This window comes from Mastigoproctus giganteus, chromosome 6, assembly GCF_048544385.1.
Source record: "Mastigoproctus giganteus isolate SK-2022 chromosome 6, ASM4854438v1, whole genome shotgun sequence".
Taxonomy (NCBI): Eukaryota; Metazoa; Arthropoda; class Arachnida; order Uropygi; family Thelyphonidae; genus Mastigoproctus; species Mastigoproctus giganteus.
This window is the reverse complement of record NC_143580.1, coordinates 153,343,029-153,370,507: the sequence shown is the minus strand read 5'-3', so window position 1 is coordinate 153,370,507 and position 27,479 is coordinate 153,343,029. Positions and strand designations below refer to the sequence as shown.

General features: G+C 35.7%; 1 protein-coding gene across 1 annotated transcript in view; it reads right to left on the bottom strand.

Moving 5' to 3' along the window:
* Sym (symplekin scaffold protein) overlaps positions 1-27,479 on the bottom strand; it is a 662,620-nt gene that overhangs the window by 393,488 nt on the left and 241,653 nt on the right. The window contains exon 12 of the mRNA XM_090376545.1: positions 16,195-16,350. Coding sequence (XP_090232671.1) covers positions 16,195-16,350 — 156 coding nt within the window. The remainder of the gene's footprint in view (positions 1-16,194; positions 16,351-27,479) is intronic.

Below are 27,479 nucleotides of genomic sequence, written 5' to 3'. Positions count from 1 at the left end.
AACCCTAATTCTTGGCTTTTTTTCAACAGTGACCTGTACTTGTTAAGTAATTCTGCTGGTCTCCTACTCTTAATATCATTAGTGCCAACATGTACAACTATATCACTTTTGTGCCCTTAAAAGATGATATCCGCTCTACGTTATCAACCTTTGCTCCTGGCAGACATACCCTGCTCCTGTTCCACCTATCCTTTTTACAAAGGATGTTCCCCGTTTCCCTGACAATAGTCACCAACAACTACTAGTTCCTGTGGGACCAGCGCATTCTGCCTTGGGGGTTGCCGCTGTGTTGCGTGATGACCAAGTGCAAGCTCTGGCGTTGATGTGGGCAGCTGAGAGCTTGATGGGCTCCTCAATTTAGATCCTTCAAGCTCTCATATAGGCCTATAACAACGCTGAGTTGTCGCCTGATTTCCTTACAATCCTTACATCGCGCACACACACAAAGACGTCCCCCATGGCAATATCATGTTCCGTTCCAGAGAGTTCGGCAAACATTTCACAAGTTGCACATTTTTTTAGGCTGTGATGCGTTGGAGAATCGCCCCCCCCCCTTTCTCCCCTGAGTCACAGCACTCCTGCCACTTTGTGCCCATTGCTTTGCTACTCTAGTTTGGAGCATGCTATTTTAAATTAATAAGATCAATAAATTAAATTAATTAAATGTCAATACTACACTATCTAATAAAAACAGTGAAGCGTATTACTGTTTCTATAATTATACGTTAAAAATTTGAATCCCCTACCACTATATATAAAAACAATGGCTGCAAGATTCGAACGAAATAACGGTTTTACATATATTAAGTAGTAATCCACAAAAATTCTTTCTAAATTAAAATAAAAATAACCAGCATAACTATAAGACTATGTATTAAGTAAAATATTAACAATTATGTAAATAAAAAGGCAAACATATCGCTTTTTCGGAGCCTGTAACTCACAGCTGTAATTTTTAGTTATCAGTTAACTAAATTACTTTAGTTAACTGATAACATAAATATATACAGACAAGTAAAGTAACAAACATAATAAATAAGAGCAGATAACAACAGTCAATAGGCAAAGACAATTTATTTATTCATATTATTAAATTAGTAGTTTCTTAAAAAACACTTTCATAATCTAGACTGATTATGAAAGTGTTTGATTATGCTAACCGGAGACACATCTAAAAAGTGGATCCACTGATTCTCGCATTTGACATTCTAAAACTCTACAGTGCATTGGTAGGAACCATTCCTGTAATTAGTATTTATCCCGTAGCGTTCAGAGAGTGGAATAAACAATAACCAAGCAGAGTAAAGGTCAACTTTAGTCACTCCAAAGCATGAAGTTTCGTTAAATTTATGGTTTTGTGATTAATTTGTGATTTTCACAACAACGTTCTACCCTTGTCTATTGTTTTGTTTCTATACAGTCAGCAAGACCCGGGCTTTTTTGCTGGCCATGAATAATATTCTTCCTTTCTTGGTGATTTCCTTCTACTTCTCTCTCTCTCTCTCTCTCTCTCTCTCTCTCTCTCTCTCTCTCTCTCTCTCTCTCTCTCTCTCTCTCTCTCAGGGTAACTCAGAAATTTTTTTTTGGCTGGTGCAGCATAAGCCTCAGGCTTCCTTGCACCATATGGCTAATAATAATAATACATTTTATAACAGTTTTATGTGTATCTGTTCTGTTTTCATTTGTGGTGGGAAAATTTGTTGCAAAGTTACTTGAAGGAATAACTTTAAAACAAGAGAGAGAGAGAGAGAGAAGAAACAAAAGAATTTAGCATATCACAGCGATTTTCATTTCCTTTACTGGCAAAGAAAGAAAGTTCTGCAGCTGTTATGAAGCATTGTGCTATTATTCTACACATCAAGTTTCTCAGAGCAAGAAAAACTGTGTCAACCAATATGATTGCATTTATTATTCCAGTTTTCATTAGTTTAATTTACACAACAGACCATTCACAAATTATGAATGATCCATGCTGTCAGTGATCGTCAAATGTTGTCCAGTTTGTGATACTAATATATGTTACTCATTGATGTAAATTTAGTTTATTATCATTATTATTTATTTTTTTACTACTCTTTTCATTTTGTTACAATTGGACAGTTATTTGTAATTTTATTTACTGTTATTTGTAATTTTATTACTCTGATGTCAGTAATTTTTTATTTTAAATAATAATAACAAAGTAAGTAGACAGTTGTTCGTAGAATTGCCATCCTCCTGGTATTTTATTTCTTTGTTCGGAAAAAGTAAAAACGAAAATATGACCAGTATTTTTCCGAAACAAATGGGTAATATGTTGAGGGGTTTTTTTGTTTGTTTGTTTTTTTTCCCTCTTCACCTTTTCAGGTTGTGTTAGCAGGGAAGGGTAGGATCTTTGACCTGTGTTTGCATTGAGGCAAATTTGCTGTAGTTATGCCACTGCCTTACAACAAAAAATTTCCAATTTTGATTATTATTTGTTGGCTTTTGACGAAAGCACTGATTTGGCAAATACAGCTAACCTATCTATTTTTATCAGTGGAATAGATAAAAATTTTAATGGAGCAGAACAACTGTTATCATTTACTCAACTTAAAACAACAACGATGGGTGAAGATGCTAGAATACAAGCTTGAATACAGTAACGATTGGAATACCCACTGATGAAGCAAGATCTATGGTAGGGCAGTACAAGGGCGCTTTGGCATATTTGAGAAAGGATATGGGCAAAAGTTTATATGCTGAAAAATTTATTTTTCATTGCATAATTCACCAAGAAAGACTATGTTCAAAGATAGTGAATGTTGAAAATGTGATGAACATAGTTGCAAAATGCATCAACGAAATTACATCTAAATTCTCACTTGGTCATCGTGAATTTATGGAACTACTGAAAGACATTGAATCTGAGTGTTGCATGTATACTTTGTGCGGAATTTGTATTAAGTGATTGTGGTGCCAAGTCACAGACAATATACTCATGTATTTGTTCAAGAGGATTCAATCGGGACTAAAGTAAGAGATGCATAGACATGCCGTATGAGAAGACAGAATATTATCATTTAGAAAAGCATTTTTATTGCCAATAAAATTTTAAGATTAGCACAAATAATAAAGATAAGTGTTTTTAACTCATTAAATAAAAGAGTGCGTTAAAATTACTCAAATATCTTAGAGCAAAATTCACTATACAGGGTGTTTCAAAAGTGATGGTCAATAATTTTAAGGTGAACTGTACAGCCTACAATATGCAAAAGAAAGCCTAGTAAACATGGGTCCTCTTAAGTGAATCATTTTTGAGATATTGCACATTTCTAGTTGGGATCTACCACTGACAAGGTGAACTGTACAGAGTTGTGATCTACCACTGACTTGTTTGTTTAGATTAGGTTATGCTAATTTTCTCTCCCTTCCCCCTCTTAATGCTATGAGACGTAGCAGGCATACTAGTACCTGTCAAAGGACCATTAACATGGAAAGAGGTTACAGCAATGAAGAATATGCAGACGTGCACTTCATGTATGGTAAAGTTAACAACAGGGTTGCTCTGCAAAAGCATGTACTGGGTCATAGCAGTGTGTGGCAAATTTTACATAGCCAATTACTGTTCCCCCTACTATATCCAGTGTGTACAAGGTCTCAGCAATACAGACTACTCTCCCAGAGGGTAGTCTGTATTGCTGATCATTCAAGAGGTGAGTGCTAAGAATTAAGCTACACTATCTTAATACATTAGGCATAGGACAGGATTATTATATAGTTTTGTGTATCAGTTTCAGTAAAAATTTAATTTAAATTTGTGTCATTGTGTTCATATTACTAGTAAAAACTAAAAGTTTTTCAGAAATGTTCTTTCCTTTTAAAAATATGACAATGGGGGCACAAATACTTGCTGCATGCAGGCGGCCAAGGTGTCAGGAATGGTCCTGATGTTGAGGATAAAAAAAAAAAAGTAAAGTGCAGCCATTATCAACCCCCCTGCAGGATGGAAGCCTCCTCAACAATTCATGCTGAGGGAAGTTGAGGATACTCTTCCTTAACATCAATCCAAAGGTCTTTGGCGAACTTAATTTGTGGAGTTCTGTTCAAATCAGCAAATTCCTCTTTCATTTTTACTAAAATGACTTTCAACAGAAATGTTGACAGATGGTGTGTATAGGGATTGCAAATTCCAATCATACTGTTCCATTTTCATTGAAAGAAACAAGACAAAAATTATCTTGTAGCACATTCAAATGTTTTCAGCCAAAATATAATATTTCTGATCTGTTGCTTTCTTCACTATAACACCATTTTTCCGGTAGTACATTTCTAATAATGCACGTTTAAGTTAATTTTGCCATAGCCCTAATTATTCTTGAACCCATTTAATATGTCCAAACATGTTAAATATTTTCTTTAGGGCCTTGCATTTTCTTATTTAAATCATTAAGATTCTCAAATATGTCTCCTATGTAAGCAAGTTTAGCCAACCAAAAGTTATTAAAAAACCAAATTTATTATTAGAACCAAAAGTTATTATTAAAACCAAAAGTTAAGGCATTTTAGAAAATCAGACTCATTATGATTTTATAGAAATTGCTAAATCTCATTAAAAAACATGTATAATTTGGACATGTACAATTGCCTCAGGAAATTCAACAAATTTCTGTGTGGAAAAGCAAGGAATGATGTTCTGATTACATTCCTTTACAAAATGCTTTGAATAAATGAGAGGTAGTGGCCCTTGATTTCAGCCAGCAAATTAACAATTCTTATGCATTCATTCAAAGTCACACTAAGATGCTCTGGCAAGGTTTCTGCCATTAATGTTTCACAATGGAGGAAACAGTAAGTAACTTGTATTGATGAGTTATATCTTTTTATGCACAACCCAAAATCTTTTTATTTTCCCTATCACAGCTGCAGTGCCATTGGTGCAAAAACTTTTGCAGTGTTTCCATTTGATACCATTTTAAAAAAGTCATCAGTTGTTCAAAAAAATGTCTTCACTAGTCATTGTTTCAGAAATCTCTTTGCAAATAAATAATGCTCTTTAATGGAGCCTTGGTCAACAAAACACACAATACTTATTAACTATGCATGGCTCTGTATGTCAGTTGACTCATCAATTTGAAGAGAAAAACAATCAACCTCTTTTAATCTTGCAATCAGAGTTTCTAATATGTCACTTAACATATTGTCAAGTCTCTTCAGTATCAGCTAAAAGAGATACACTACTCACTTCTTTAATAACTTTGAACAATTTTCGAATAAGTCGAACTATTTCCATGCACGCTGATTTCACGAGGGTCTCACCAATCATATGGGTTTTTTATCATTGCAAGCAATTAATTTCACTACATGATAACTAGCTTCTAACACATTGTGAGAGTAATATGTCATACTCTTTGTTTTGAGTTCTGTTTTAAAAGCTGCTTAAAAAAAATATTTATATCATTCTTCATGTAGTATGGACGATTTGTTAATAGGTGCCATAATACTTCATTTGGCACCACTGCCTCATCTGAAAGTTTTTCTCTACAAACCACACACCCTGGTTTTGGTGCCAACACATCTAGAAAATAATAATCCAATTAACAACTTTGAACTAAAACAACATGTAAGATACAAAATCAAAACCAAAAAATAAATTAATATTAGACATCCACTAGAAGTAATTTTTTGACCATGATGTTCATTTTTTACTACAAAGAGGCATGCAGCATGCAGCATTCTCAACAAGTGTTTAAGTCTACTGTTACATGAACCAGCACATAGGTGTATGCAGAACACATAATACTCAAATTTGATTTTTTTTTTTTTTTTTTTTTTACAGGCATACTTCTCAAATCAGACAGTTCTATCAATTGCTTTTATCCCAGTATGTTCCTTCTAAGTGGATTTTATATCTGTGGAACTTGCACGGCCATCATGGGGATAGACACTTCAAAACTCAATCCTATGCTGCAGTATGTTTCTGTTTCAGTTTGGTTCCAGATTTTCTTTCTACATACCCAGTCTCATGTTTCTTTTTAGATAATTTCAGTAACTTCATTAAGCATGATTGTGACATCATAATATTCAAAAATGATAAAAATTTAGAACTCCAGACACTGTCGTATCCAGTTATCATCGTAAGGTGAGGCATGACAACCAGGTTTTAAAGGTTTTTTTTTTTTTAGATAGACGTGGGAATGTTTTACACATTCACTTATACGCATGGTTAGGGGGGGGTAAATAAGCCACATCTGTCCACCCCCTAAATCCGCCCGACTCGAGATATCATACTGGTCACGAAAAATGTGTCACGCGTTCTAATCACACTACTATTAGTACGAACGTGGGAAGCGCCTCTGGTGGAATCTGCAGATAACATCACTTCCATGATGTATCAAATTTACTGAGCAGAAAGTTGGAAAAACTGTGAGCCCGTTGTTAAAATATTCACAGCTCACCATTGGTGACATCCTCTGTAGGTGACCAGAGGTGTGTGCATACGCACAGTTGGAAATTTTGACAGCACACAGGCTTTTGAAAACTGGAAGTTACAAAGCATAGGCTAATACTAGAAAGAGAGAGAGAGAGAGAGAGAGAGAGAGAGAGAGAGAGAGAGAGAGAGAGAGAGAGAGAGAGAGAGAGAGAGAGAGAGAGAGAGAGAAATCTTTATTGAAACCTAAAAAAAAAGATAAAGATGGGTACAGAGAACTCACTGTTGAAACCGACCCATCATGGCACGCAGGCAAAGGGTTAACAATGCAAAGACAAGTGGTGAACTTAAAAAAAAAAAAAAAAAAACTCTGTCCAACTGAGTTTTCCAAACAAAGACATCTTTGCATGGAAAGCACCTTCTTTCTATATCTTTTATCACGTGTGAATTTGTTAAGATCAGCATCAAGTTTGTAGACCTGGGAGAGCATCTGAAAAGGGAGGAATCGATCTGTCAGGAAAAGTCTTGAATTCTGGGCAGCCAGTCTAGGAGTAGTCCACAAGGCAGATGGGAGTTATCCAGCAGTATGTATCCCATATGGATGGCTCGGAGATAAATCCTGCAACCATTTTCACTGTGACAACCAACCTCCGGGAATCAATAAGTTCAGAGAGATGGGGAAACCCCATTGAATTTGCTAATAGGCTGTTGTTCTAGCTTGTGGAGGCAGATTGGATTTCCAATTGGCCCATTTCAGTAGCTAATATTCAGATGCAATGAGGGGCTTTTTAGTCATTTAGGTGGCTGAGGTGCAGACTTCCGATGTGTACGGTAATGGTGGGTAGATAATCGTTATGATATATTTCCTGATTATTTTGGGATCTTTACTGTGCAACAGATTTTGTTTTGTTATCCAATGAAGCCTGTGAAACGAGTATATCCAGCTACCATCACATCCAGAAAAGGAATGCAATTTATGCCTCTAATTCCGTAGTTAACTAAATGTGTAAGAAAGAGAATTAAGATAAGGGAGACTTAACAGTGCCACCCAGGGGGAATAATCATGAACACATCATCAATACAGCACAACAGAAGCAGATCAGAATCAACAAATTTGAAAAAAATATTAACTCTGAGCTCCTCCACGGCAATGTTGACAATAATGGAGCAAGTAGGCATGCCTCAACCAATCATCAGAAAAAGGTACTTGAAATTTGAAACCTTTGGATATAATACAATTAACTTTTAACTGTGGGCAAGACTCAAATTGCTGTCTATTGCAAACCATCATCAAAAACAGACTTCAATTTCTTTGGGGGAAAGGACTTTTTCGGTCAGCGACCATATCAATAATAAAATTATTTTATACAACCTGACTGAACTTTGTAAAAAGTATACAAAATAAATATTAAAAAAAATGAAGAATGAACAAAGAATATAAAGCAATAAAAATACACAGTAAAATGATTTAAAATCACAGAACATGAGTGGAAAAATAAATTAAAATCACAAATTTAAATGATAGCTTTGAAGGCAAGGCAACTCTCTGTTAACTAAAACTAGCACATGGAACAATAACATAAGCAGTAGGTTTGTCATATGACATGCGGTAAGCCACGCACTACAAAGCTAATAAAAAAAAGAGAGAGAGAGGAAAGGATCAACTAATCAGGATCAGGTAATGATAAAGACTGACATATTTAAGAGATCATGCAAAATCCTCCTATTAAAATATTCAAGAAAATGAAATCTAAACCTAATAGGATTGTATATTCCTGATTTCTGCAGAACAAGATTGAAAAACCACTACACTGGGCACCTCATGCATCGGGATGTCAGTTTCCCAACTTTAGGGGGTTACATAAGTCCATAAACTAGGTGTTCCTTTGTATCCTATAGCTATGGGCGCGCCTCCATAGCCAGGTGGGAAGGAGCAGCAGTGCGTAGCACACACTTCTTGATTAGACCGGGGTTCGAGCCCGTCACCACCAAATACGGAGGATGCGGGAAAGGTCAGGAAATGACCACCGCATATTCCTGGAGCAATATGGCCTTAGTTGCTAATGCTCCTAAAAACCAAACAACAACAGCTGTGGGCTGTGGCACAACAACAGATGAGTTCTCTAAATTCATCACCAATCTTTTAATATCCCCTTGTAGGCAAAACTTGTTATACCATCATGAGTAGTGCTCAATTTTTCCAGGTTATTAGAGATGTTGATATTTCTGAAGGCAAGATAGTGGTTTCCTTTGATGTGGTCTCATTTACATCTGTTTCCCTCAAATAAGCAATCAAATGATCAAGATGATAATGATTGTTGGATGATAATATAATAATATTATCATCCATCTTATCATATTATCATATGATAAGATGATAATACATTGAAAAAAAAGACCTTGGTTTTTCTTTTCTGAGGATATTACAAGCTGCATTAAATTTGCATGTTTGACCAGGACAACGATGATGTTCGATCATTCTTTACCTGCAGACTCGGGGTACAGCTATGGATGCCCCTGAATGTGTTTTTGTGTTTTTTATTGTTTTAAACATAAGTTTATATGTATAAACATAGTTACTGAAGATGTGTCAAGGAAGAACAAAAAGGCCAAGCTCTCAAAGGATGAAGGACGAAACCCTCCAGATTTTGTCCTTCATCCTTGAGAACTTGGACTTTGCAGAGGTGGGAAGCCCTCAGGACAAACCCTTCACAGGACACCTATTTTTGTGTTTAAGGGATGGTTGGATGAGAAAAAAACAGAGGACAGATCCAGTATCAGTAAGTTTCCTATAAATTTGTGTTGTAATGGTGTTGTTGGTTCTGCTTAGTAGCAGGTCAAGAAATGGTAGTTTTTAATCTTCTAATTCAATTTCTGAACAAGGTGCGTGGATGTAGGTTATTGATATATATGAAAGTTGGTTGAGTTCCTCAATGCCATGTGACCAAAATTAGCTTTTTCTGTGGCCTTGTTTTCAAAGGAATTCATAAAAATCTTTGACAGTGGGGGGGGGGGGGGAGTGTACTGCCCATATTCAGACATTGTTTTTGTGTTTTGAAGCTGAAATAACCTTCTACTACTGACAAACCTATTACATCAAGAATGTCTGAAAATATCTAGAGGATGTATCTAGTTGCCTGGTATTTAGTGAAGGATGGTCTTAGTCTCTTCTAATGGGACATTAGTGAGCATGTTATTGACATCAAAGAAGACTAGAAGCTCTTTGTTATTGATACCAGTGTTTTCTAGCTGATTGAGTAAATGTTGCAAGTCTTTTATCATTCTATGTTTTATAGGTAAGGCTGGTGTGACAGTTTTTACAAGCCACTGGGCTACATTTCTCCCTGGATGGTTTCTACTATTAACTATGCATCCAATGGGAAAGTGCTTTGATATTTCCAAACAATGTTGGGGGGCTCAAGATTTATTGGTAGAAGTTGTTTTTAATGGCGTCATTAATTTTATTCTGTGCAAGTAAGAGTTTTAATTTTGTTTTTGTCTGTGGAATTGGTAAGTCTCTTTGATGGTTTCATAAATGTTTTCATCTTCTGCTAATACAGATAAGATGCTATTAAACTTCCTATCCCTATTAGCAATTTAAACTTATTAACCATAGCCAACCCTCCAACCAAATAACTCCCTCCACCTCCAACTAAGAAGTAGACTACAACCTAGATCAATTCCTACCAGATTCCTCTTAAGTGGTAAAGTTTTCCAATGATATTATTTAGGTTATATAATTTAGTTCATTCATTTAATTTTGTCTTATTCTATTCTACTTTAATTTAAACAATTTTTATTTCTATTTATTTAATTTTTATCACATATCTTTAAATGTGTATCAACATCCTCCATTAAGCTAATACCTGCAGTAGTGATACCTTTAATCCTGGGATCGGACTATAAAAGATAATCCCTTATACTCTTGTCTACCAAACCACCTGGAAATGAGATTAAGCAAACCACAGTATATATATATGTGTTTTGCCCATAAACAAAGCAAGTTCATGTGACCAAAGTGATCTTTTGTGATGGTGATATTGCAAACACAGCTGGTAGATGTTTACGCATTATTGTTATTTACCAAATAAAAATTAACCTTAAAACAAAATTCTTCGAATCAGATAGGTAAGTTTTAATAAAAACTTTAATCCTAATAAAAATATAATAATAATAACCCTTGGTTACTATCTTTACAGTCACTGAAGAAGTGGTAAAAAAAATACCACGAAACATTTGATTCCACTATGTATATATTTCCAATTTGGAAATAAACATAATACCAAAGTAGGTTGGTTTAGAATGCTTTATTGTCTTCAAACAATGCTTTATTCAAGCAAGAAAACAGGAAAATGAACAGACTTTCTGCACAATGCCTTTTTCATATTCTTTTTCTTGAGTTCATCAATTTGTCTCCTTTCAAAACTTCTTTTGGATCATGAACTGAATTTTAAAATGAGTCAGTGTCACTTGTGTTAACTCTGAGAAGTTCTCATATAGATTCTTTCACTCTTCTACTCTAGTTACACATTTAATTAAAGATAACAAATATATACACACATGCTTAAAAATTTTTAATTCAGTGTTAATCAGCTGAAAGTCTATCTTTTCTTTTAGCACTTCTTTCTAGATAGTAGTAAATTTCCACCAAGGATACATCCATTTTCACAGGAAGGCATGCAGATCCCCCTTTCAGCACCCAAATTAATACGATGACAAGGACAGTCTATTACCACAAATTGCTCAATCTCTTCTTTTAATATCATTGTTACTCCAGCTTTTAGGCCTACAAAAACAGGTGTATTATCAACACTAAGGGCCAGACAGTTTTTTTTTTTTTTTTTTAAGGAATCCGACATGCTTTCAGGTTGTTCAGAAGATGGCCAATGTTGTAGAGTCACCTTCCAATGCTGGAAATGAGAGCAAGCTATTCTCAATTTGATTTTTTTTTCTTTTTTTGTTTATTACAAAAAGTCACCATAATGGGATATAGTTTGGAATCCCTTTTGTTTATGCCTTCTGTAACAACCAATTTCAGAGCCATCACCAACGACTTTTGATAATCATGCAATTTCACTAAAAATGTCTATTATTTTTGTTCTTCACAGGCATATTTTTTTTGCTGTTTCACCACCAAGAACCATATTTCTGAACAACACACCAACATAACTCAGAGAATGTTACATTCTATGACAAAATATGCGATGTTGTTGTTGTTGTTAGGTTTTTAGGAACATTAGCAACTAAGGCCATATTGCTCCGGGAATATGCGGTGGTCATTCCCTGACCTTTCCGCATTCTCCGTATTTGGTGGTGACAGGCTCGAACCCCGGTCTAATCAAGAAGCGTGTGCTACGCACTGCTGCTCCTTCCCACCTGGCTACAGAGGCGCCGACAAAATATGCAAACAAACATTCAGCAAGTATGACATCATAATTAACCCCAGGGGTTCACATCTAGCGAGTATGGGCTTGGCACACCTAGGGTCCTGGGCTAGATATCATCATTCTTCTCTCTCTCTCTCTCTCTCGGTAACTCGGGAATTTTTTTTTTTTTTTTTTTTGGCTCATGCAGCATAGGCCTCAGGCTTCCTTGCACCATATGGCTAATAATAATTATTATGAAATTGTACACTTGCATACTTTCCAACCTCAGTACCTTGTTTGTTTGTTTGTTTGTTTGTTATTTGGTTTTTAGGAGCATTAGCAACTAAGGCCATATTGCTCCGGGATATGCGGTGGTCATTCCCTGACCTTTCCACATCCTCCGTATTTGGTGGTGACGGGCTCGAACCCCGGTCTAATCAAGAAGCGTGTGCTACGCACTCTCAGTACCTTGATAACATTCAATAATCACATGGAACATATTCACATTATGTTGAACAGCTAACAGGAAGAAGACTGAATACTCCCAGTATAGACTGTTTATTGGACTCTCACATCATCCACCCCGCCAACCCCACCAAAAAAAATGCTTCCACAAAAATCAACTAAAAACTGAACCAGTAAAGCCCTACAGGTTACAAGCTTATTCTCCATCTCATGCAACTTTAGTGGACACTTACCAGACAAAAAATAAATAAATAAAAATTTGCTACAGTATGCAACTAAGGTAAGAACATGGCTCAAAATGGTATTAAATTATGACATCCTTAAAAACTCTTTTCTGGTTATTCTAAATGTCACTCTCAGAAGTTCGACAAATATGTAAATCATAATTTTTTTTTATATATTTTTAAAACACTTTATACAAAGCTTTCAAAGGTGAACACTCCATAAACTATACAACGTGTTACTCACAGGGTCTGTGATTCACACTTATTCATGTAACCCAAGCCCTTCTAGTCAATCTTTATCCCACGGGCATCTCCTCAAGGAGAAAATAAATTGATATTAATGATAAGAATAAATTTTTGCATTTCTTTCTATGCATGTTGTCCTTAAGCTTATTTGTTTGCAAATGTCTGATTACATTGCATTTCCTACTATTAAAACTGAAAAATCACATCTACACACGCTACACAAGGCAAACGGTGGTCATTCCCTGACCTTTTTCAGGGAATGACCACCGTTTACCTTTTTCAGATTTTACAATACATGGAAAATCTTGTATTCTTTCTTTGGAAACTTATTGAAAAACACTGTTATTAACTTTGCAGACACACGTTTGGTCTTCCATAACAAGTGGCTTGTCACTTGTTTGGGATAAAATCCTATCAATGAGTGGAGAAATTTCTAAAGCCTCTTCAATCAGCACTGCAATTAGCTTATCTCAGACAGAGGGAATAGGGTACCCCATGGGTTATTCCATGGTTAATCGACTTGCACATGTCCATCAGGCTACACAACTGCATTGGCATTGCCAGAGAGTACTTCAAAGGCAATAAACATTGAAATTGCATATTTAAAATAATGAATGATTTAAAAAATATTTCTCATTTCTTTATAGCCACATTTTGTATACACACCTGAATACACACACTTTGCAAGTGTGTGTATTCAGGGGCCACCTTGCGTGTTATGTGGGCCAAAAAACCTGGGGCTAACCAGAACCCAGACTGAAGAAGCCTTTAATAATTCCTCCAATCTCCAATGGGAATCTGAAGAAGTCACAAGTAGCAAAAACACTACCTACACTCCCACAGAGGATTTCTTTTGAGGAAATGCAACAATTTTATAACTATGTTCTATGAACTGGACTTTTCAGCTGAGCTAACTTTGGCACAAAACAGCACTTAACAATAAATTAATTTTATGTGGATAGAGTAAGAAATAACACTGGTCAGCATCAATTTTCTCCCAGAAATAATTAACAATTTCTCGTAGGAAACATGTTCAAAAATTCGGATGCTTAAAAAGTTCCCATCACCCTCAGTTTTCAAATATCATAGGTTAATGACAGAAAACAGACCTGTAGTTGGTTTATTCATCTTTTGCTTCAATTTTATCTATTGATTTTTTAAAAAAATTTTTCTAGGGCATTTGGGAGCTTTCTCTAACATTCAAAAATGTTTCAGAATGTCCTAGAATGTGCGGAAGAAAGGTCAGGATGTTTCTGGAAAGTTCTAGAACTTTCAACAGAGTTCTCTAGAAACATTGAGCCTTCTAGAAACTTTTCTACTGGTATATACACAAGTGAGTTCCAAACCAAGCAAGCATTTTTGGATTTCAAAAAGTCTGTGTTTCAGAGAGCAAGTGTTGAACAAGTGCTTTAGTGAATTAGTGTTTGTAAACAAGTGTTGTGTGCATTAGCGTAAATTATAAACTGTGTTTAAATTACAAATAAAAATCACAAATTCTTAATTGGGTTTTTATGTGCACGTACCTCAACCGTATATGCCATATACAGTTGCGGTATGAGCAAAGCCTATGAGCTCTATTTTGGATGTTAAGTCAGAGATCAAGATAAAATCCAAAGATTTCTTGTAGCTCATGTTCAAGGACATTAACAGCCTGACTTAGAGGTAGTCATAAATCAATGTGTTTTGCTGTTCTGGTGATATGGCAGAAACCTTGAGATCACATAAACAATTGTTACTTTTGCATGACCAATATTTCTGGTTTTTCTAGAAAATCCAAACATAAAGTAGAGTATCCCGACATACCTTTTGTGCCCTAAGGCCAGTTCCTTATGATGATACAATGCAGTATCTTTAAGCCGCTAGAAACTTATGGGCTGGACTCTGATTCGGGATCGGAAAAGGAGTCTCCTTAAGATACAGAACCCAGAACTAGTACAGATCCATACTTTTCAACTTTTGATACTGCAAAGCCGCATCTAATCACTCAGGCAGAATTGAACAATTTGCTCAGAGATTCGGAAACGTCTCCAAAACCAAGGCTCGATTACTAGGATCACAGCCTCAGCAGTGGAATCATCTTGAAAAGGACATCAAGGCATCTTTTTATAGGAAGAGGTAATCTAACATAATGACCTATTACTTCATGCATGGTGTTTTGGTTTATCGTAACAATGTCCAGAAATTAATGAGAGTTACATTAATTTTTTTTTTATATGTATGACCCAAGTATGACCCAAGTATGACCCAAGCAATAGATTCATTTCACTGATTCATCCAAGGTCAGTTTGAAAGCAGTTTTACTCCATAATATAAACAAGTATTCACTATACCATTGTACCATGCAGTTGAAATGAAGGAAATGTACAAGAAACTATAGGTTCTTTTGCAAAAAATATGCTATCAAAAATACAAATATCTGTGCCGACTTAAAAGTGGTAGCTTTGCTGACTAGGTTGCAAGGTGGACACACTAAATACTTCTGCTTTTTATGCAAGTGGGACAGCCGAGTAAAAGACTGTCACTAAAGGGTAAAAAAAAAAAAAAAAAAAATGGCTAGACCATTCAGAACCTACACCAGAAAAATGTAGCACATCCTCCTTTGGTGGATAAGTGAAAAATCTATTTACCTCCATTGCACATCAAGCTAGGTTTGATAAAAATATTTGTGAAAGCAATGGACAAAAAAGGAGAAGGATTTTCCTGTTTTAGGCAAAAGTTTCCTTGAATCAGTGAGGCCAAATTTGATTTGTGGGTCCTCAAATCAAACTGCTATTCGAAGATGAGGAATTCATTAAAAAATTAAATGCTACAGAAATAAGAGTCTGGGAGACATTTGAAAACATCTGCCAGAACTTTTTAGGCAATAAGAAATTACAAAATTACAGTGAAATTGTGGATGAGCTAATTTTAGCAAACAGAGAGTTGGGATGTAATGTGTTGTTAAAGCTTCATTTCCTACATTCCCGTTTAGAATTTTTGCCTGAAATCTTGGGAGCAGTCTCCGATAAACAGGGTGAGAGGTTTCACCAAGATATTTCTCAAATGGAGAAAAGATACCAGGGAAAATGGGGGTCCAAATATGTTGGCAGACTACTGTTGGAATCTCATACCAATGGACAATTATAAAAGGCAAAAAATGACAAAATCGGTGTTTTGTATCACAAACATTTTTATAAATAGAATAACGTTAATAGACCCATTGTATTTAGTACTGTATGTAACATTTTCTTAAAATATATGAAATCTTTTTTACTAAAACTTAGTGTTTGACTCCCTACTCCCTTAAAATTGGTGAGTGTCATATTTGGTTGCCATATTTGAATTCAGCAACATCAAATCTACAAGAATCGCCCTGAATTTTAACAGGGAGCGAAAAAAATGGGTTTTTTTGCCAACCAGTGTAATTAGCAAAATTACTAATAATAATTTTCTACCTTTTCATGAGAGAATAAACTTTCTGGGGGAGAGGGAACTCTAGTAATAAATGAGCTATAAAAATGCTTACCATGCTGATAAGTACCAAATCAGTGACATTGACATAGTTTAGCTTTGGAAACACATCTTCAGCAGTAATATCTATAGCTGTATTCGTTGCTGATTTGGAGATCTTCAACTGAGGCTGTAAATCATCATCCTTATCATCATCCATTTCTGTTTCAACCTAAAATTACATCATAATCATAATTCACCTGCACAATAAGAAAACTGGCATCAAAACTAATTAGAAATTACATGAAGCATTTTGAAGGACTAAGTAGTTTTACTATATCTACAAAACTATCTCACACTATTAAGATTAAGTATAAAAAATGAAAACACGTTTATTGAATGAATTTTAATACTAAATGTGTGAAATAAATGAAGGGAGGTATAACTGAAGGAAATAAGTAATGGTTAAGGCAAACATAAGTAAAATTCAAAACGATGTAAACAGATGTTTCTGAAATTAGAACTGAATCTATATATTTGGGAATTGAATATAGAAGCTATTGAATGCTTCGAATTTGTTTGTGGTTAACATGTGAGACCTGTGTGGGGAAATGAAATAAAAGGGATATAAGAATTCAAGAAGTCCAAAAAAATTCCTATAATTCCATAAAGAAGCAAAAAATGCTAATTTAGCAGATATTTATGTCATCCCAATGTTACTTAGTTCTCTTGTCTGTGGGGGTGGGGGCTTTAACCTGCAGCGACCATTTTCATCATCTGCACATCCAGGTCCACCACAGCAAGTTTATAAGGCCAATTAGTGGATAGTCTCACTGCCAGAGGCCAAATTTCGTTTTTTGAAATTGAGTATACTTTCTTTTTTCTCCTTGTGCACAAGTTGAGAAAACTGATAAGGTAAGAAATATATGTTTCATTCTTTTTCAATGTTTACCTTAAAGAAATGATAATGGGATAACTAATGTGACACATATCCTGCAAGGAAGCACATCAAAATCAAACAATCTAAAAATTAAAATTCATTTGAGTTTTAAATGATACATTTTGATTTTTTTAATTATACTTGCTCTTTCTAACCATATCTAAACTATGATTAAATATATTTTCACTAATTCACTCACTCACTCTACATTTCCTCTTTAATATTTTTAACAGTTTTTTAAATATGTTTTTCCTCTTTAATTTTTTCTGTTCCTGGGTATTGATATCGGTGTTTAAAGGCACAAGGGCAGCTGAGGCCAAAATGCCAGGTCCTATATTATTCTCCTAAAGAAATATAATTTGTTCCATTTTGACATCAGAGGATTTCATATATAAGTATTTGTTTCAGAAAGGTATAGAGTTCAGCTAAGTTAGCACTATTTCCAATCATGAGGGTAAGCAATAATGGTTCTTGCAGTTGTGATTGAGAGTGGAAAGTACTTTTTCTGAAATGAGAATAGCGAGGACAATCTAAAAGTATATGCTTGACTGTAAGTGGTAAGGTACAATGCAGGCATCAAGGTGAGTCATTCCCCATGAGAAAAAAAACGTATGAGTTAGGCGCACATTGTCCTATCCTTAGTCTTGCTAGTACAACTTCTTCCTGTCTATTTTGTCTGAAGCTGGAAATCCATAATGCTGGTTCTTCTTTGATTTGGAGCAATTTGTTATTCCTTTGTGACTGCCATATTTCTCTGTTCCTGAGAAAATAATGGAGTCACTGATTAAAGAAGCATTGCCAGATCATCTAGACAAAACTGCAGTAATAATTCAGACACATGATGGGCTTGTTAAGGGAAAGTCTTATCTGACCAATTTGATTGGATACTATGATGTGGTCATAAAGGAACTGGATGCAAAAAAACAATTTTGATATCAAATACTTGGATTTCAGGAAAGATTTTGATACTGTACGGAAGACTGCTTTTGCACATTGAAGACTACTGTACAAATTGGAGCAATATGGCATTAAGGGCAAGTTGCTACCATGGATAAAAGGATGGTTGAGTGGGAGAAGGCAGAGAGTGGTAATCAATGGACACTGCTCTTCGTGAACTAATGTTATTAGTGTAGTCCCCCAGGGTTCGGTGTTGGGCCCACTGTTGTTTTGTATATATATCAATGATATTGATGAAGGCATATCAGGCTTAATGTCCAAGTTTGCAGATGATACAAAGGTTGCCAGGGTTGTTAATGACAGTGACGACAGTATGCTACTCCAACAGGATCTAGAAAAGTTGTGAAAATGGGCTGGGAAGAGACAACTGAAGTTTAACAAATGCAAAGTACTGCATATGGGCAGTAACCCCAGAGAAATGAACCAACTGTGTGGTACTACACTCAGGGTGGTAAAAAAGACCTGGGGGTAACTGTACAGTCAGATATGAAGTTTTCTGAACAGCAGGAATGCAGGAATTTTGCTAGTAGGGATAAGGAAGCGATTATCCCTTTGTATAAGGCAATGGTCAGGCCATGCCTTGGGTACTGCATACAAGTCTGGAAGCCTCATTTTAGGAAGAATGTAGAGTTGCTAGAACAAGTTCAGAGAAGGGCAACAAAGTTGGTGAGAGGAATGAAGGGTTCCTCTTACCAAGAAAGTTTTGCGAATTGCAGCATCTAGAGATTAGGTGATCTGATTGAGATGTAAAAGGCCTTGAATGGTTTCAGCAGGCTCAATGCTGATGGAATTCTTCCCCTTGCTCAGAGTACAAACCTAAGGGGACATTAATTCAAATTGAGGAAAGAGAGTTGTCGAATAAATGTGTAAAAATTTGCCTTTAGCCAGCAGGTAGTTGATTACTGGAACAAAATGCCATCCATGCACCATTATTCTAGCGTTACACCTGCTTTAAGCACTCTAATTTTTTCAAAGTAAATGTGCCAGTCACCCAAGACACTCGGTGAAGAGAATCAAGGAAAACAGGCGAGATTGTTCAGGCCGGGCGGTGGACCACCCGTCTGGAACAGAGTTGATAGCCCTTCCAGGTGGCTGATGCTGTATCAGCGTGCTTTCCTGCATCATATACCTCTACTAATGCTAATAACAATATCATTAGTAGAGGAATATGATGGGGGCTCAATTATCCATAGGATCGGATTAACCATGGTCCTATATATGTATGTAGTTTTATTTTTAACAAATATTTAAAGAATATTATTTATCTGTGCAAATGGATTCATAAAGTACATACTGGAAATCACTGTCGCTTCTCTTGTTTTGCCAGCTAGTAAATCACGTCAGGTGTGTTTACACCTGGTGATTGAAACACCTGCTGCATTTTTAACACCAAATAACATACAAATGTAACCTATTCACATTTGTCTACTAAACATCGCAAAAGCTTGTTCCAGTGCTTTCAGTGTGCTGTACATAACATTTATCTTGCATTTCAACCCCCAAAAATTCAGGTAAATTAAAATGAATTGTTTTATCAGTGGAAAAGAAACTGTAACTTATTAAAAGACGTGAAAAAGGTGAAAGTGTTTCAAAGCTTGCAGAAGAATTTGAAATTGGCCAGTAAACTGTATGGGATATCATTAAAAACCAGCCCAATACAGATGAACTTGTTTCTAAATGTGACACATTTGCTTGCGCTTCATAAAGAAAATCACTCAAAGGTGCTACAAATGAACAACTTGAAAGTGTAATGATAAAGTGGTTTTTACAACAAAGAGCTGAAGGAACTCCAATATCTGGACCAATGATTTTAAGCAAGGCAAAACATTTTTTGACAAATTTGAAATTCCTGGAACAGCTACATTTTCATATGGTTGGTTGAAACGATTTGAAGACATGCATGGTATAAGAGAGTTAGAGATACAAGGTGAAAAGCTCAGTGCAGGTAATGTGGGAGCAACTTTATTCTGTGATAAATTAGCTACGATTATTAAAGAAAAGAGTGTTGTTGAATCGCAAATTTATAATGCAGATGAGATGGGGCTTTATTAGTGAGCAATGCCCAATCGCATGTTGGAGTCTGTACAAGAAAGAAAGAAATGCACCACCACGATATAAAATTAGCAAAGACAGGATAACAATTGTATGCTGTGCAAATGTTTCAGGGGATATGACAAATTAAAATTTGTCATATCCCCTGATGAGAAAATAGTGAGATACAATTGCTATGTGTGCAAACGTCATTGGGACACATTGTTTGTGCTCGTTAATGATAAGTCAAGAAAACCGAGCGCATTTAAAAATCTTTCTAATTTTCCTGTTTTGTACAAAAATCATAAAATGCCTGGATGGATGTTTCTGTTTTCTGAGATTGGTTTATAATTTATTTTATTTAATTAATCTTATTTAATTTAATCATAATATAAATTTAATCTTACCAGAAAAATTATCCGGAAATTTTCCAGTTCAATTATACAGAAAATTTGGCTATCCGGAAGAGGTCTGACATCAATTATTCCTCTGGAATAATTGATGTCAGACTGATGCTCTACTGTATTTTAAATTTAGTTCAAAATATTAAAGGATGCGAAGACTTAGATGAGGTAAGTGTTAATCAATGGTTAAATATAGACAAAAATTAACCTGGCTACAAAAAAAAATGACTGACGATGACTTAATCAAAAGTGTGCAAGAACCTACAGCAGGACTTGACAAGGACGATAATGAGGAACTACAGCCAGCTTGCAAAGTAAGTTGTAATGAAGCTATAACAGCTGCAGAGACATTACTTAAATTCGTGGGAAGTCAAGATGATGTAGATTATATTGAAATTTTTATAAATTCGTGGACACAAAAAAAAAAAAAAAAAAAAAAAACCAATAAAAAAAAATCGCAGAATTTCTATCAATATGATTAAAATATTATTGCTGTTGTTATATACCTGTAATATCTTATGTCTTTACACGTTTTGGAAGTTATTTAAACAAATAAAAACGTAATTTTGATTTACCGTGTTTTTCAATTATCCAGGCTCTAGCATCCCCAAATTACCATGGATAAGCGAAGTTTTACTGTATTTGTAAATATCATAAAGATGCTAGTTTCAGAAGGCTTCAATCCTTGAGGCATGTAGCAGGAATTGTCTCAGGTATGACAAACTAGGGTTTGCTGCTACCTGGGAATTAAAAATGCCAAAGGAATTGATATTAAGGTGAAAACTGTGATTCAAGTGGTGCGAATTTCAGTGAAGTCTGATCATTCTATGAAAACCAAATCCTTTGCTTGTACTTTCATAGTGGTGAGACTGTTAGTAACCATGGGTATAATCTACAAAATGCTACACCTAATATACAGAGTGACCAATCAGGTGTGAAGAAACAGACAGGATCAAGGTGTGGTGTCCACACCATATAGCGGAATGCCACCCCTCTGTCTTACCAGTAAATAATCATGATAGATAAATCTCTTCAATCGAAACAACACAACCACACTTTGTTTGCTGGCAAAAAAAAAAAAAAAGAGGCAAAAATCCACATTTGGTCTCCAAGGCTAAGCCTCTGGCAATCCACATCTATCCCATTATGAGTATAAATGACGTCTTTTGAGGTTATGGGCATCGTGAAGATATCTAACCTTCCTTACATTTCAAGGGTACAGTTCTAAAACAGTGTTTGCAGGCCAACTTCTAGAAAGTGCACTGGATCAAAATTATCGGTAATTTCTAGGAGGGCAAAATCAGTTAGTGTATAATGTTGCTGCCTCCACTCTGCCAGATAGTAACTGGAGAGTGTCTGATTAGTGTTTATGCACAGGCACTGTCAAGGCCACATTATGTCAAGAAGATGGGTATATTCTTGCTGCATGTCATATCCAAAAATTTCATTACTTCATATATAGCTCCCCCTACCTCCCCCCTTTTGTTTACTACTGAATACATTGTGAATAGTCTAACTAACAGAAAAAACTTATCTGCCAAGCACACTTACTTTTTCTGACAGAATCCCAATTATTGGTTGCCTCAACCACTGCTCATCTGAGCTGTCCTAATTATTCACTGTATGACTCCTTTCACTTCACTTGTGCATATCTAACATTCTCTGTCAGAGACTTAGTAAGCTGGAATCTCCTTTTTGTTCTTCTCTGGCTTAAATCTCTCTAACCCTATTCTAGTAAATTCATCTACAGTGTCTATTGTTCTCCCAAACCCACTAATCACTTGGAACTCTTTGACTTCCTGCAGGCCAGCTTTAGTGACAATGAAGTAATTTTCCTTGGTGAGTTTAATGTTCACAACCCAACTGACTTCCATTTTCTAGTCACACAAACACAGCTCATCAAGATGCTAAGTCCTTTGCAATTACTAAATGACCTCACACAGATTGTTCATTTACCTACCGAAATACCAGGCTATCATAACCACGCAGCCAATGCTTTGATCTTTTTCTCATGAACAGTCCTTCCAAGAACATGGTTGAGGTGGGTAGTGCTCTAGACTCCTCAGATGACAACTTGGTGATGATTACCCCAGGGGCTCAACATCTAGTGAGTATGGGCTTGGCAAACCCAGGGTCCTGAGCTGGATATCATCATTCTTCACTTTCTTGATGATTCCCTTCTACTCTCTCTCACTCTCAGGGTAACGTGGGAATTTTATTTTTTTGGCTGGTGCAGCATAAGCCTCAGGCTTCCTTGCACCATATGGCTAATAATTAATAATCTCTTCCGCAATGGAGCCTTTCTCTTGTGGCCATTCTGAGCTTCGCACTGTTTGGTATTATAAGAATGCAAAATGGGATGATCTATGAGATTTATTCTTTTCCGTGGTTGGATTACTGTTTTAAATCTTCTGATGTCAATGTTTGCTCAGACTGTGTCAGTGATATTCATGTAGTAATGAAATCCTTTAGTCACACTCGACCTTAAAATGTCATTCTTTAGTTAAACCTTGATTTTCCAATAAGTGTGATAAGGCTGTTCAAGAAAAGAATGTTGTATATTGCAACTGGCTCATATCTCCAGTATTCTGCCTAGTCTTTGGTGTATGCAGAATACCTGGAGATTTGGATAAGCTGTACAAATTTTGTGAGAAATACCTTGCAACAATTGTAAAGCAGTTTTTAATCACTCAACACCAAATTTTGATGAAAAAACTTGCTTCAAAACAGTAGTTAAGCAATCTGGGCTCTTACTAACACTATTGGCCACAACTTTTGCCCATCTTCCCACCACTGTTAAAACCTGATTGTTGTATTCTATCCTCAGCTAAAGATAAAGTCAACTTACTAGCATCCAACTTTTCTTCTAACTCTTGTACTGATGATCTAGGTAAACTTCATCCTACCATTTCCAGTACACTCCACTCAATGCCACTTTGAGTATTAATGCCAATTTGAGTATAATTTTGAACAATCTTGATGGCAAGAAAGCTCCAAGTCCTGATCGTATTTCTCCACTTGTTCTCAAATTCTGTGCTTACTTCTGTGCATACTCCTGTTTTGTGTTGCCTTCTTACACTTTCTTATTCCAGTGGTGGTTTTTATTATGCTTAGAAATTTGCTCTTATCCAGCCAATTCCTAAAAAAGGTGACTAGTTCCTTCCATCCGATTATCATCTAGTTGCATTTACTCGACTCTTTCCAAAGTAATGGAGAAATCCATTAGCTGCCAACTCCTAAACGAACTCAAAATCTTTCATCTGATCAATGATCACCAATACTGATGCTGACGGTGTCTATCCTCTGGTGATATTTTGGCTTATGTTACCTATCTATGGACAAATTAAGTGGAAAAGTTTCACGAATCTCAAGCTCTCCTGATGTCAATCAAGGCTTTTGACTGACTTTGGCATAAATGCCGACTGTTTTTTGAAATTGGGTATCCAGTCTTCTCTCTGACCACTTGCTGCAGTTGATGGTTGATGCACCTCTCTGCCATCTAAATTCTCCACTAATGCTGTTATTTCCCAAGTTTCTATTCTTTCTCCTATTCTTTTTCTTATTAATGACTTTCTTCCACTGACTAAAAATCCTGGCCATAGTTTTGCTGATTATAGTAGATTGCAAATTATCATCCAGTTTGAGAAACCTTCCTGCATAACTTCAAATTCTCAAATATCCACCCACAATTCCTAAAATGCAGATCTCCAGGTAATTCATTAGCATTTGCGTTTCACCCAGTCATTCACTCCAAAAGTTTGTCTAGTTCAGCCTTGATTTATTTAAAGTGTCCATTTCCACAATGACAGATGGAAGTTTGTTCCAGCAATCAAGCGCCTGCTGGCTAAAGGCAAATTTCCGCACATCTATTCTACAACTATCCTTCCTCAATTCGAATTTATGACCCCTCAGGTGCGCAATCTGAACAAAAGGAAGAATCCTATTGGCATTGAGCTTGCTCAAACCATTCAAGGCCTTATACATCTTAATCACATCACCTTGCAGGTGTTTGGTCTTGGTAACAGGGTTGCTGTTACGAACATAGGCTTAATTTCAAGAACTTAAGACTACCTTGGTAACAGTAACCCTTTGTTCCACTCACTACTCTCGTTGCCCTTCTCTGTACTCATTCTAGTAGCTCATCATCTTTCCTAAAATGAGGCCATTAGACCTGTATACGGTACTTAAGGTGTGACCTGATCATTGCTTTATACCAGCGTTTCCCAAACTGTGTTCTGCGGAACACTAGTGTTCCGTGAGATGTGAAGTGTTCCAGGAAAAATCACAATGAATAATTAAAAAAATAAAATAAATAAATTTTGTATATTTGTAGGGTACACCACTTTTGTATCATTATAATATTTAACATAATTAATTTTTTTTTTGATTATTAATTTACTGGCTAAATTAATAATTTCGGTTAAATCAATAACCGAAAAAAAAATTATGCTAAATATTATCATTATAATATTTAACATAAATTTTTTTTTTTTTTTTTTTTTCCCCGGGTATTAATTTACTGGCATTGACTAATAATTAAATGGGCTGCTGAACACTTTATTTTGGCGGGCTTTGCATAGAGAAGTATGGTGTAGAGGTAATGACACCTGCAGAAAAGTAGCAATGTACTGATCTAGTATGCCATTTGCACATGATTTAGCCTGGAGTACACAGGTTGAAGGAGAGGAGGAAGCAAACCAATATCATAACTAAACTCACTTCCTTGTATAAATTTTTTTCATAATTATTAGTATTTCAAAATATTATTATTAAAATATGTAACCATGGACTTTGGTTGAAAAAAGAGAAGCAAAGTTTAGGAACTCCAAGAATTACTTATATAATACTCGACTTTACGTGAGTTTTTGCTGGCTGGTGCAAACTGATAAAAATATGGAAACATATTTTGTATCTGTAGGGATAAATGGAGGTATTATGAAAATATTGTAATGTGAATCCATAACAAATGTGGGTTTTTTTTTTTTTTTTTTTTGGGTTTTTTTGTAATTCGTTCCAAGTCCTTGGAAGTTGAAAATTTCACTATATTGCTAAGCTATTTATCTCTCTAAAAGGTCATATTTATAATGGAAATTCCACTACACTTTCATCATTATCATATGTTCCCATTATAAGAATCAATTTTGAATGCCTTTGTGATATTTTTCTAAAGCATGTTTCTGGAGGTCACGACCAAAAAACAATAAAAACAATTTGCACTTTCCGATTTATTGGGCTTTTCTGTTAGCACAATCTATTATAAACGGGTAGTAAATTCGATCTTATTGCATTTGCAATAATACTGATAACTGGAATTCTGTGGTTTTTTTACGTTATTATGGTGAAATAAATTCCCCTTCATTGAAATCTTCAATCATATAAAAAACAAATTTTCAGAAACTTCTCTTCATTCCTATTTACGTATTACAATGATGAAGGGAAAGGGACCAACAGAAAGTGCACGTGCTGGCAGTGCTAAGAAAAGAAACAAGATTCATTTAGAAATGAAGATGATTAATTAAGAAGTACAAAGCATCTTACATTTACCACAGCATCTTAAACATTAATAAGGCCTGGGCAGAAATTACTAAAAGTTGTTTAAATGGCACATGGAAGAAAATATGCCCACAGCATGTAAAAGGCTTAGAAGGATGTTGTTGTTGTTGTTTTCGTTTTTTAGGAGCATTAGCAGCTAAGGCCATATTGCTCCGGGATATGCAGTGGTCATTCCCTGACCTTTCCGCATTTTGCCGTATTTGGTGGTGACGGGCTCGAACCCCGGTCTAATCAAGAAGCGTGTGCTATGCACTGCTGCTCCTTCCCACCTGGCTACGGAGGCGCGCTTAGAAGGAACTGAAAAAGATGAATCATATGAAGAGGTTACAGATAAGATTGTAAAGGTTGCAGAGCTACTTCAGTTCGAGGTTGTTGCCAAAGACGTCGAGGAGTTAATAGAGGAAGAAGAGAAGGAATTATCTAACGAAGAACTTATTGACTTGCAGGCAGCGAATGTGAAAGAAGAAAATGCTGATGAAGCTCAAGATGAACCAAATGAGAAGCCAAGACGCTTCATCACCAGAGGGATGGCAATGGCATTTCGTGAAATTGCATTGGCAAGGTTTGAGAAGATGGATCCTGACAGTGAACGATTCTTAAAAGTTAACAGAGGGGTGAATGATATGCTTGCTTGCTACAAAGAAATCTACAATGAAAATAAAAGCCACCATCCAGTCATTCATTAATATGTTCTTTCGTAAGGTTGAGCAGCCAACCCCTTCTAAATCTCCACAGCCATTAGCCTCCATAGTGTACTTATCAGCTGAAGACGTTGATTCTGGCCATGTTCAAGAGGTAAAACTTACTGATGTTATGCCTGTCTCCTCTTTTTTTTGTAATTTTATAATTTTGAAATTTTTTAAATCGTACGCTTTTGTAATTTTTCCTGCACATGAGAAAAAATTAAATAAATATAATAAATAGTTCTATTTGCATGTTCATCGAACGTTTCTTTTTTTGATTCAATCAATTCAATGAGCACAGTTGTGAGTGCTGCACAAGCATGGGGGAAATTCCAACTTACGTAAAATCCGACTTACATAGAGTTCTGTGGAACGCAACTCGTACATTAATCGGGGAGTGGCTGTACTTCTAGTAGTGCAACTGTGGTCGATGAAAACAAACACAATATTGTCACGCTTCAAAGTGAGGATGAACAATCGAAGCCTTTTGTTCCCCAAATATCCGAAGTGAAAAAAACAGGAACCAACTAATAAAATATCAAAACGAAAGTATAATGACAGTTATTTGAATTTCGGCTTTTCGTGTGTTGAAAATAAAGATGCTCCTGATGCACAGTATGTCGTATGTAATAAAAAATTAGCAAACAGTTCTTTGGCTCACGCTAAACTTTGTTTCATAAATATTCTGTGAATATATTGTGAGATGAAAAGTGTTCCGTGACTAAAAAAGTTTGGGAAATGCTGCCTTATACAATGGGATAATCACCTCCTTATCCCTGCTAGAAAAATTCCA